This window comes from Protopterus annectens, chromosome 8.part0 (assembly GCF_019279795.1).
Source record: "Protopterus annectens isolate FY-2018-M chromosome 8.part0, PAN1.0, whole genome shotgun sequence".
Lineage (NCBI taxonomy): Eukaryota > Metazoa > Chordata > Ceratodontiformes > Protopteridae > Protopterus > Protopterus annectens.
The window spans coordinates 1,411,631,272-1,411,644,778 of NC_056741.1; the positions used below are offsets into that span (position 1 = coordinate 1,411,631,272).

A 13,507-nucleotide genomic window follows, 5' to 3' on the forward strand; every position below is an offset into this window, starting at 1 on the left:
TCATGAGTGGATGTTTCACAGAGAGGTTTTCCTAGACCTAATCCACTGATGGGGTACACAACATATAGATCTGCTTGCCTCCCTCCAGAACAGACAACTGATAAAGTTCTGTACCAAACACCATTCTCCCCCAGCTTGGAGAGTGGATGCCTTCACCATGTCATGGAAGGGACGGTTTCTGTATGCCTTTCCCCCCTTCCCTCTCATTCAGAAAGTCCTCCTGAAGATCAGTAGAGACATGCCAAAAATCTTGCTGGTGACTCCCTACTGGCCAAGGCAGCATTGCTTCCCCCTTCTACAATCCCTCGCCAAGGGCAATCACCACAAGTTACCGCACAAGGTGGACCTACTAAAACAACAGAAGGGAACTCTCATCCATCCACATCTAAAGATGCTGAGCCTTACTCTCTGGGTGATAAACTTCTAGTACCCTTCAGACACTGCTACACAAAGGACATGCTTTCTATCCTGCAAGAGGCCAGGAAACCCAATACAAGGAGATCCTGCATTTCTAAATGGGAGAGTTCTCCAAATGGTGTCTCCAAAGACATAAGGACCCCCTTCTAGCAGATGTCCCTGTAGTCTTAGCTTATGTGTGTGAGCTGATTAAAGCAGATCTTCCATACTCTTTAGTGAAAGTGCACCTGTTTACACTCTCTGCCTGCCTACCCCTGGGGCCTCCTTTATTCTGCAGGTTGGATTTTAAATCATTCTTAAAAAGGGTCTTGCACATAAGACCACCCAGAAAGCCTATCCCACCACCCTGGGACCTAAATTATATCCTGGAGAAACTTACACGGACTCCATTTGAACCATCCACTTCTGCATCCCTGCAGTTTTGCACATGGAAAACAGTTTTGCTAGTAGCCATCACTTCAGCAAGAAGGGTCTCAGAGTTCCAGGCACTCATGGCATGCCCTGCTTACACTATTTTCCATAAAGACAGGATGACCCTGCGCACCAACCCCTCCTTCATGCCCAAAATGGTCAATGAGCTATCACTAAATCAGTCCATTCACTTACCAACCACCTTCTCCTCTCCCCAGAATGACAGTGAGAGAATACTACACTCCCTGGACATTCACAGACTAGTAAGATTTTTATCTGGACAAAACCAAATCCATCAGGAAATCAAATCAACTTTTTTGTTTCATTCCATCCCAGAGCCCTGGGCAAGGCAGTCTCCAAACAGACTATTTCCTGTTGGATCAGGACAACTATCTGTTTATGCTACTCATACCATGAAAAAGACCTGAATTAGGATCAGGGCTCATTCTACTAGAGCATTAGCTTCCTCCAAAGCCTTCTTCAGAGGCCTAGACACAGCTACCATCCTTGAGGCAGCCAACTGGTCCACTGTACATACCTTCACCAAACATTACAAACTGGACCATATCTCAAGAGCCAGCGCAAGTTTTGCAAGGGCAATCCTGCAAGGATTTCTGGAATCTGCAAACCTCTACCTCCACCCTTCCTCCTTCCTGAGCTATGGTGCTCTCCCAAAGTAAGAATATTGCAACATGAGAATAGAAGGACATAGAATACTTGTGTAAAATCTTACCATAACCATAGATGTCCTTCTCTTCCATGTTGCAGTATTCCTTCCCTCCCTCCTGACCCCATAGTTTCATATCTACAGGTCTGTGGCCCTTCACAGAGCCCTTACTGGCACTAGGTTCATTTTTGGATAGTCTGTGGCATTCCACCAGTCTGAAGGACATCATTTGGCATCTCTTAGGCTACTGTCCGACTGGGCAGTAAGTTAATGTCAATGGTTTATGGCTCTGCGTGTGATGTCCCGCACACCAACAGCAACCAGGCTGAAAGCTTTTGTATAGGAGCCAACATACAGGTCACCTGAGGCGGATGATACCATAGTAAGAATACTGCAACATGGAAGAGGACATCTAAGGCTATAGTAAGATTTTACACAACTATTCTTTATTCTAGCCAGATTTCACATGAGGAAAATCTAGTGATATTTGAAAAATGTTTGAAATGTCACCCCTTCCTTGTGTAAAAATAGTGATTTTGTGGTGGATCTTTGCTCTTAGGGATACCCTTCAAGATCTTTCAACCATCTCAACCAACTGAGACTCTAAACACAGATGCTTCAGATCTGGCTTGGGAATCACACTCCAGTGTCCTCCAAGTTCAAGAAAAATGGGCACCCATTTTCCTGAAAAAGCAAATAAATCTAAAGAAAATTGTTTATTCTTCAAGGTCATCCTAACTCTCAAGGAGACTAAAATTCAGGAAGACTGCTAATACAGACAGACAACACTACAGTGATGTGACACACAAAGAAACAGGGGAAACTCACTCTTACCCACTCTGCTGCCTGACCATATCCTTATGAGACACCGCACAAAGCATGGGTCTTCATCCATCTTTTAGCCCAGTACTTGCCAGGTTAAGCAACTCTCTCAGAAATCACCTCAGCTGGTCAGAGGTGGACCCTTCCATGTGGACCTTAAATAGGAGCATCTTCCAACTCCTTAGCCAAGATTAAAGTGTACCAGAAGTAAAGCCTTTTGCTTTAGGTCAAAACTGCCAACATCAAAAATTTCCACAAGGGTCAAACATCCAAAGGCCTGTAGGACGGATGCCTTCTTCCAATGGACAGGTCTGTTAATTTGTGCATTCCCTCTTACACCCCTCATCCCCAGGGTATTACTGAAAATCATGGAGGAAGGGCCAAGAGTGATTCTTATTGTCCCCTTTTGGCCAAGGCAGCATTGGTTTTCTCCCCTTCACAGCCTGAGCATTGAGACAGCATGGTTGTTAATTCAACTGGTGGATCTTCCTTCAAAAAAGTGATTCCATCATATACACCAAGCTCAAGACTTTGAGACTGACAGCATGGTTGATCCACTAGCTGCTTCTCAAGGCCATTTCTTGGACAAGGACATACTGGACATTTTGAAAGAAGCAAGAAAACCTAGTACCAGAAAATCATGCAATTGGAACAGGTTTTCTTTTTGGTGCCAACAGCAACATATTTCTCCCAAATCAATGGAGATCAACCAGATGTTTGCTTACTTTACTCATTTATTTAAATTTGGTCTGTCTTACTCTTCCATAAAAAATAATTCTTCTGCCATCTCTGCCTGCCTTCCTATGCAGCCTCCTCTCTACACTCACCCCTGTTGAAACAATTTCTTAAGGGTGTCATTCACCTAAGTCCTCTAGAAGAGCTCCCACTCTCTGTCGGGATCTGAACTGTGTGCTGAAGAAGCTTACATTACCTCTTTTTGAGCATACTGCTATAGCTGACAAACTTCTCTGAAAAGCAGCTTTTTTACGGTCTTATTAACTGTAATATGGATTTCAGAACTTCAGGCTCTTACGTGCACTGAACCCTTTCTTATTTTTAACCCAGACAGAGTTTTTCTCAGGACTAACACCTCTTTCATGCCAAAAGTGGATGTTCTTTGTGTTTCACTGTTGCAGTCATTACAGTTATGTTATCTGCTTGCAGGTAGCCCCCAGTCAGCCTGATTAACAAAGTCTTGGGTCCTGTGTCAGTTGCTGTCCCTTCTTCATTGACGTCGGGTCATCAGGGGTATAAAACATGCAGCTGAAACCATTACATCAGTCTTTCTTGCCGTGCAGTGCCCGAAGCAGAAGCAGTTCGCAAGTGCCGGTCGGCCGACTCCTGAAATTTTCATTTGAGTTCATAGGTTGGTACTAGGCTATCAGCCCTAGGGCCTATACAAGCCTAGCCATAACAATTCCCTGGCTATTTCTTCCCACATTATTTACTTTCAGAACTTCAGGCTCTTACGTGCACTTGAAGTTTCAGAACCGAAGTCTTCAACTAAAGCTAAGTATCCCGTTGGGGAAACTTTTTCTTGCTCCTTACTGATCTCAGTAAAAGTTAATAATTGCATTACTTGTGGAAAGCGAATACCTCCTAAAGATTTTCATTCGTACTGTATTCCTTGCCTAGGCCCTGACCACGATGTACTTTGTTGTTGGTTTTGCGCTTTATTTAATCAGCGCACTATCCGTCTGTATATTTTCGCCTCTAAATATTTCGGTTCCCTGTTTAATTATCCAATCAGTTAGTCATCCGACTACCGGGATTCTGATAAAACACAAAGTTAAAGACAGAGGCAGGCCGCAGAGGTCTAAAACTGCCGACGACACTTCTCCTAAGCCAGTCGCCAGTTCGCCGGTACTCAGTGAGGCGCTTTTGCAGCCCCTGATACCTACTACTTCTGATTCGCAGGCCTCTACTGAGACTCATTCGGAGTCTGGTATGCCGTGAGATACTTCAACTATGGAACCCGCGGATGTCTCTACCTTGGATGGGTCCAGAGCCGCTGTGCAGGCACCGGCTTCTGAGGGTGTATTCAGGCCTATGGACTTGCATATTAAATTGACACCTCCTTCATTACTTGGGCCTAAATCTCGATCCATGTCTAAAAAAACAACACCCAGACAACATGCTCAGGCCTCTATGCCTAAAATACAAATGATAAGAATGGCTGAAGATCTAATAACTCTAATCAGGGGTAGCCAACCTCCCCCCCCTTCTAAGAGGCCTATGACTGAAGTTGATTATGAATCTTCTGATCAGGATCCTGTTTTTTCTCCCTCTTCTGATGATCTGGATTTGCCCTTACCTACTTATGAGGATTCTGATGCAGAGGACTCTATTCTCTCTGCTTCCCCTCCTGAGGATTTTTCTTTTAGGGAAACCTTACATACTCTGAGAGCATTTCCACTGGGAAAGCCAGGATTTTTCTGATTCAAAAAAGAGGCTTAGGGATTTCCTTCTCCTACCTCAGCATAGGCCTTTAGCTATTCCTCCTGTACTAGACATTGTTGATGATGCTTTCTCTGAATCTAGTTTGGCCCCTGATTCCCTGCCTCCTGCTCCCAGAAAACCTGACAGATACTACAGGGTCCCTGAGTCCCACAAGTTCCTTTTCAAAAATCCTATTGCAGATCCAGAGACTATTTCACAGGGGCCCAAGGGCATTAAGGCTTCTACTGCTAAAAATCCTACCCCTTCTGATAGAGACTTCAGGGTGCTGGATAGATGGGGTAAGAAAGTTTACACTTCTGCAACCTTGGCCATTAGGGCTTTAAACTGCCAGTTTCATATGTTAAAATATCAGCAACATGTTATTGGACTGCTTAAACAGAAAATTATATTGATTCCTGACACCGTGGAAAATAAAGAATTACAGGATTTTAATGCATTCTGCCGAACAAGTAGGAAAACATTCATTGCAATGTGGTTTTGATTCATTAGAGGCCTCTTGCAGGGCTGCTGTTACTGGGTCTGTGCTCAGAAGGCATGCTTGGCTTAAGGAGCAATCTCTGCCTGATCATGTTAAAGCTGAATTGTTGGATGCTCCTTTAAATCAGGACCACCTGTTTGGCAACAAGACTGAGGAAGTTCTTAAAAAGATGGAAGATAAAGCTAAATCTATACAAACTGTTAAAGATTTTTTACAAGTTTAGCCTCCTAGATTTAGTAGGCACTGGCCCTCTAAGAATTGGTCCTTTACAGCCCCTTCCAGGTTTTCTGAAGCCAAACCCAGACACAGCAAAAACCCCAGGTTTCAGTCCCAGGGGACTCACAGAACTAAGCAGTGGGGGGCCTCCACTTCCAAGTCTGGGAATAATAAGACTCCCCCCTCAATGACTTCCTTTTAAAATTTCCAAGCACTTATCAACTGACTGCCCCTTTGGGGGGAAAGATTGCTCTTCATGCAAAGAATTGGGAACTCATTACCCAGGACAAATGGGTTTTAAATATAGTGTCCCGGGGATACAGATTTCACTTTCACACGTTGCCAGCACCAAGTGGGTGGCCAGACCTACCCCCAAATCAGTGGGCAGAGGGCCAAAACCAAGTACTTTCTCTCTTAAGCATGGGGGCTATTCAGCTGGTACTAGAAGAGGAAAAGGGAAAAGGTTTCTACTAGAGACTTTTCCTGGTACACAGAAAAGACAATTCATGGCGTCCTATCTAAACACCTTTTTGGAGATTCCAAAATTCAAGATGCTGACTCTTCACCAATTACTTCCTATGCTAGGCAAAGATGCCTGGTTGGCAACACAAGATTTAAAAGAAGCATACCTGCACATCCCAATCAGGAAATCTTGCAGAAGATACCTACGCATCAAAGCAGGCTACACACACCATCAGTTCTCTGCACTGCCCTTTGGCTTATCTACTGTGGCCAGGGTATTCACAAAGTGCCTAGCTCCAGTTATTGCATTTTGCAGGCAAAGAAATATTCAAATATACCCATACCTGGACTATTGTTTAATTCAGGCAGAAAGCCAGGACATACTTTTGAATCATCTGGCCTTTGTAAAAAGGGTTCTAGCTTGTCTGGAGTACACCATAAACGAAAAGAAATCATACCTGGTACCCTGTCAACAAATTATATTCCTGGGAGCAAGCTTGAATACAACTTCCCAGATGGCTTACCTCATGCCAGAAAAGCAAATTCATTTGACAACCTACTTCAAACAAGTGGCGACAAAAACCCTGCTATCTGCAAGACAAATACTGCAAGCCTTGGGGTTCATGACCTCCTGCATTCTTCTAATTCCATATGCAAGACTGCATATGAGGAAACTACAGTTGTATCTAAAAAGCCTATGGTGTCAACATTCTCAAGACCTAGAAACAATGATTCCTATCATACCTTGCCTACGCCTAGAGTTCCTTTCGTGGGCAGAGGCCTGCCACCAAAACAAGGGACTACCTTTCACACCACCCACTGCCACGCAAACCCTAACAACAGATGCATCAGACTATGCATGGGGGGCTCACCTGGCAGGGAAGTGCATTCAGGGCAAATGGAACCCAAGTCAAATGCACCTGCATATCAATCAAAAATAAATGTTAACTGTACAGACTGCTCTGACAGCCTTCAAGGACCACATTCTTCCAGAACAACTAATGGTAAAGATGGACAACACCACCGTTATGTGGTACATAAACAAGCAGGGGGCCGGGGTACACATTCTTACCCCCTCTGAAGACTAGCCATGGCTCTGTGGAAGACAGCCTTGAGCAACCAAGTGCACCTACAAGCTCAATTCCTGCCAGGCAAGCTAAATTCATTGGCAGACGACTTGAGCAGAAATTTCATGGACCCACATGAATGGAAACTGGAACCCAAAATATTCAAGCTTTCGGGGAACAGATTGGGAACACCAGAGGTGGGCCTGTTTGCTTTCCCTCAGAACTATCAGTTGAACAAATACTGCACCAGAAATCCCCACAGCCAAGCTTGGAAGGCGGATGCCCTGTCCTTTTCCTGGGAAAGCCTGTCAGTCTATGCCTTTCCCCCTCTGCGTCTCCTCTCGAAGGTTCTACTAATGATCAAACAGGACAATCCTGATCGTACCAGACTGGCCACACCAGCACTGGTATCCTCTTTTGCGCAGTCTGACATTGCTACAACCATGGCTCCTGCCTCAGACCCCTTCCCTGCTGTCCAAGCAGGGGGGCCAAATTCTGCACCCTCAGCTTCAGACCCTGAACCTTGCAGCCTGGCTAATCCCTTGAACTCATCTCTAGCAACCCTCAGTAAGCAGGTGCTGGATGTTATTCTTGAGCCAAGGAGGCCTAGTACTTGAAAATCCTATTCAGAAGAGTGAAAAAGATACTGTTCTTGGAGCCAGTCTCAAGGGATGGGCAAAAATGTGGCCAGCTTACTTCATATACTAGATTACTTAACAGAAATGCTCCACAAGGGCCTATCCTTCTCTTCAATTAAGATTCATGCCTCTGCCATCTCAGCCCATTATAATACTGAGCCACCCCTCTTCTCTCATCCTCTGGTAAAACAGTTCCTTAGAGGGGCCAAAAATTTAAGACCCCGCAGGTGAGCTCTCACTCCAGCCTGGGGCCTTAACTTTGTATTGAAAAAATGTATACTTCTCCCCTTTGAACTGGCTGTTACAGCAGAGTTGAAACTCCTCTCTTGGAAAACTGCTTTACTTCTAGCCATCACTTCAGCAAGAAGAGTGTCTGAACTGCAGACCCTTATGGCAGTGGAACCCTTCATTATCTTCCATGCGGACAGGGTTTCCCTTGGGGATAACCCATCTTTTATGCCCAAGGTGGTGTCTAGTGTGGCTTTAAACTAGTCCATACATTTGCCTGCTTTTTTCCCTAATCCTCAAAATAAATGGGAAAGGATACTGCATTCTCTAGAAGTGCACAGGCAGTTTAGATTCTATTTGGACAGGACTAAGCCTCTCAGAAAATCTGACCTGATGCTAGTCAGCTTTGCTGCAGGGGCAGAGGGGAAGGCCATTTTAAAGCAAACCATATCTAAATTGGATAGCACACTGCATCCATCTCTGCTACAAGCACCATGGAAAACCTACCCCACAGGGGATAAGAACACATTCCACTAGGGCTACATTTACCTGTACTGAATTTCTCAGAGGAGTCCCTACCAGAGATATCCTGGAAGCTGCAACCTGGAGCTCTGTATACACTTTCACCAAGCATTACCACTTGCCTATCTTTTCTAAATCCAGAGCTGGATTTGCCACAGCAGTCTTACAGGACCTGATTGCCAGTCCTAATGATTCTTAATCTACCTCCACCCTTCCTTAGCTTTGGGAATCAATCCAAATGTGATAACTGCAACAGTGAAACAGTAAGAACATAGTACAGTTGTGTACACTTACCATATATGTAGATGTTAGAGTGTATTTACTGTTGCAGTCCTGGTTACCCTCCCTCCAGCCCTCTGATTGTCTTTGCTCTCACCTATCCTTTTTGGTTTGGCATGTCTTATACTATGTGTATTTGCTTTTTGCTGGGGGTGTTCCACACCATATAATTGCTTCCTATTTTGGGGGCATCTGACATCTGGGGCAAGAAAAACTGATGTAATGGTGTCGGCTGCATGTTTTATAGACCTGACATCATGGAAGAAGCGACAGCATCTGACACACAAACCCCAAGACTCTGGTATTCAGGCCGACTGAGGGCTACCTGCAGGCAGATAACCCAAATGTGATGACTACAACAGTGAATACACTCAAACATCTACATTTATGGTAAGTGTACACAACTGTACTTTCTTAGATGTCAAATGGATTCAGTTATGCTAATCCCCCCCCCCCCCACACACACACACACCATCTTCCCCATCTGCACCTAAAAATGAAAGAATACTTCAAAAGTATACCTCAGCCTGTGCATTTCATACTTTGCAGTAGCCTTAGCTTTCAGCAGGCTATCAGACCACTCACCTCCAGGTCCCGTGTTGTGTTCTTAGTAAAAGAGCTGTGTGTGATAGAAAGATCAGATGCATCCTTCAGGGTTGTGCCGTTGCCTGCTTCAGATATTTCCATTCCTTTTCGTTATTATCATACAATCATAAATATCCTACTTTTCACTATTATGTCAAACTTCTAACTTCATTGTCCTTATTTGACCCCCTTCTCATCAGAATTACTCCCTAGTTTGAAAAGTCTTCTCAGGAAATGTAAACTGCTGAGTTACTTTGTTTTGCAAAATTTCTTCTTTACTGCAGGTTTTTGCTGTTATATATTTAACTAGTCTGCTGTTGTATTCCCTTGTTGATATTCTGTTAAACCTGCCATTTCAAACCTGCAAGTGTCCTCTAATGTTTCTCTTCTTTTTCATACACAGTTGGCAGGACCTCATTATTCGTTTGGCTGGATCAATGAAAGACAAGCCTCCTGAGATGATTTTACCACACACTGTAGCAAGCCCTATTAGAATGTAAGTACTACATTTGGCACCTTCGTAAATGTCTCCAGTCAGAAGTGCATGCTGTTTTGTGTTTATTTCCAGCTGTGCGTTTCTGAAGAAGTGTGTACATGGATAGAAGCTGAGACTCCACTATATCTTTTGCAGGAGACATGCACACAATTTTTTTTTCTGGACATTCTTAGCAGGTGCTAATATTTTCAATATGCACCCAATGATTGTGGTTTCTGCCTCCTCGTTCTTTTGAGTTATAACTTGGTGGAAGACATTAGGCATGGCATAAAGAGGCACGCACTCCCAGGCCTCTTAATTTTTCTGTTACTATTCTACTTTACTGAGTATCCCAAACTGTTGATATGAGTACATCCGGAAAGAAGTAGTCTAATTTTATTCCAGAGCCTTTGACAGAAAAGGCATTTTGTTTTTTATTTACTAATTTGGAACACATATTAATTAATTGAGAATTAAGTTGTGAAATCCCTAGAAAATACCACTAATTTTACCAGACATAAAATGCAAACCACCATAAATTAAGAAACATCTCATTGCCTCTATACTGATGACTAGTAATTTCTCATTTAATACTGGAAAGATTCTTTGTTCCAGTATTTATCAAGTCAGTTTTTTTCATCTTTCAGTTACCACCACAACTTATCTTTGTCAACTAATAACAGCTTGCTTTGGACCTTCAGCAGAAGTAAGTGATGAAGACGCTGCTGTGTCACCTTGGAGGCCAGGTCCAGTTTGCGCTGAACTAAGTCAAAATATCAGCACCAAGATAAATGTATATTTCTTTGAGAACAAAACCAGGAAGAACCGCATCACTATACGTGGCATATATGAAAAATGTATAGGCCAGGTATACTGCAGTTTGTGTAAAGACAGATACTTGTTATCCTGCGTTTGCTAGATGGCATATTATGGATCACAAAATGATGACAAAGGTCTTGCTTTGGGGAGGAAGACTGTACATTAGTGGCAGCTTGGATTTGCTTCTTAAAGTCCCTTTGTTAGCATTTCTTGAAATTTGTCTGTCTTGACACACATTGGGCACACACTGTTGCTGACCTAGGAGGATATGTTCTGCCTCTTAAACTCCAGTCTTTTCTTGTCATCCATGCAGTTTTATGTTGGTCCTAGCATGGTTACTAGGAAATTTCCCATATTTGACACACACAGCCAGGGCATTGCAAGTATGTCTGCTGTCAGCAGATCGTCAGTCAGGGACTTGGATAACTGAAAAAGAAGTCAAAAGAAATATGTGGAGTATACTCCACAAATATGGATACATAAAAAAAAATAAATATAGAAATGAGCAGAGAATCCTTGAAGTAGAAGACTGTATCTGTCTAACTCTGATACTGCTGTACATTTCTTCAGCTATTTTTTCTTAGTTTGTAATTCTTAATTTTTTATCCCTTAAGAACTGAACATCAGCTGCTCCATAGTGCCCCTATTTAGTCTTCTAGCCCCCAAAAGCCAGCTGCCCCCCCCCAATCCTGATAATGTGAAGTACGAATTTGCCAGTTTAATTATTCCTTCTGCATTTTGTCTTCCTAGTACACACACTGTAATTCCAGGAATTCTTCCTTTAAACTGAGCAGCGAGGTTGTTGTCCAGGCACGATAAGTAAGTTTCACATGTGTGCTATTTTATCAGAATGCAGTTTAGTGTCAGATGCAGAATAATTAATAAAAATGCCATATTCTAAAGAAAAGGAGAGAATAGCCTCATTAACTAAATATGTAAACCCTTAAGGCAGTAAAATTTGGGTATGATCGTAGCTTTCAGTTTTCCACTCCTAAATGAGGAACACTGCCTCTCACAATGTGAAACACCTTCTAACAGCTTCAACTCGGAAGGTCACTGGATGGTTAAAATGTATGTGCTACTTTATACTTTAAAAGGTTCTTTTGATGAAGAGGTATGATTCAGAACTACTTATGGATATCGATTAAAAAAAATTCCTAACACTGAGTGTGTGGCAGACCCTTTCAATGTGGCACTTTGAAGAACATGGACTTTTTAAGACCGAAAATGAACATTCCTTGTAAATGAGGTGCACTTCAGAGGTATAGATATGATACTGTGACTTCTGTTTTGGTTATTGTCAGAATTTTTTGCTGAAAGTTAATATTAAAGCCCAAATTCTTGATACTTCTATTACAAATAAGTTCTTGCCTACCGGTCTAAATTCAGACCGTTAGAAATCATTACAAAAGATTAGAGAGTTTTGGCAAGAAGAGTATTTTGAGTCTGTTCCACTATTCCAGGTAAATTGTCCATCTTCTAGAAAATGCCTACAAAGACGTCCAAACTCTGTCAACATCCTTCCTCTATCCATGGCAAGCATCTGAATATAACTCGCCATACCCAAAAAAAAATGGTTATGGCATCAATAAAATGGATATGTGCAATGTGTATGCATCTTAAAAATGATCAAACACACAGTCTTTATGCACTGATACTATAACACTCACTTTTTATTTTTATTTTCAGGAGCTTACAGAGCTATATTTTTCTTCATCACATATCTTAGAACATTGACTTTATTGCAAGAAACAAGTTCAAGTAGCCTAGTTTATATTATGAGCGTAACCATTGAAAAGGACTGTTTGGTTGTCTTTATCCCACATTGCTATAGTTTCCAAGTCCAAATCCTGGTATTTTATGACTTTGTGTCATTCAGTGTGCAAGACACTAAAGCTGGTAGGTTTAGCCATTTCAGTAATTAATATTACTTTTGACCTTTTTTCCATAGGCTGCTGTATTTGTTTTTCTTAACTGTTATTAGGTGATCCCATAAGCTCTAAATTTCATCATTGTCAGTAATGCTTTGTGGTTCATGTTTCCATGCTTCTCAGTTGCTTATTAGCTCTAGTGTTTGCAGAATCCCCAATGCAGACCACATCTAGCAACAATATATGCAGCTGTTTCCAGTTCTGTATTTCTGGCAGTTAGCATAGAGGGTCAGGGCTCTGTGCTGTAGTTCCTGTGTTACAAGATTTGGTTCCTACTCTGTGACCATGAACAAGTCATTTAACCAGACATTGCTCCTGGGTCACTCCTGAGAAGGGACTTGTTAGCAAGTGGGCCTACTTCATTAACAAAAAGGTGGTGGTATTATTGTCATTAATCTGCATTTGTCTATTTCTCCCACTTTTTTCTAAAGACTTTGTAAACTTTGTATGTAGATCTATCTTGAGTTAACACAAGTCTTTCATTTTTTAGTTAAAATTCACTTCTTAACCATTCATGTACCAGATCTTGACCAGCATCTGATTGTAGGAGTTCTTCATATTTGCCCCTGCGTTTTGTAAGTTTTCCATTTTTTTTCCTTTTCTTCTGGTCCCTTTCTTTATATTAGTTTTGTTTTTTTTTTTTGTTTTTTGTTGTTTTGTCATTTTTAGTTGCTGTCTGATTATCTACTTCTGGATTGATATCCGTTTGCCCCTCTTTTCAGAAATGCTTCTGCTAAACTAAACAAAGGTGTCATCTTAGATAACGCTTCATGCTTTAGAACTTTCACTATGTTTGTGTCTTCTTAGCTCTTCCAGTGTGAAACTGAGAACTGTTGTAAAAAGGTCAGCAAAAGTTATCAATTTTCAGAAAGTTTTTACTACTTAGTAATTACACCATTCACATTCTTGCAAAGAAGTAAGAGAAAATCAACCAGAAAAGAAAGCTGTGAGTGGCTATGGAGAAGTTTGCTGCTGTTCAACAAAACAGTCAGATTGCAGCTTTAGTACAGAATGTGGCTTCCAGTAATTT

At 42.1% G+C, this 13,507-nt stretch overlaps 1 protein-coding gene across 2 annotated transcripts in view; it reads left to right on the forward strand.

Annotated features, from left to right (window-relative positions):
- ARHGEF12 (Rho guanine nucleotide exchange factor 12) overlaps positions 1–13,507 on the forward strand; it is a 3,716,336-nt gene that overhangs the window by 2,791,327 nt on the left and 911,502 nt on the right. For both annotated transcript variants that reach the window (XM_044081016.1, XM_044081015.1), the window contains one exon: positions 9,656–9,748. In XM_044081016.1, coding sequence (XP_043936951.1) covers positions 9,656–9,748 — 93 coding nt within the window. The remainder of the gene's footprint in view (positions 1–9,655; positions 9,749–13,507) is intronic.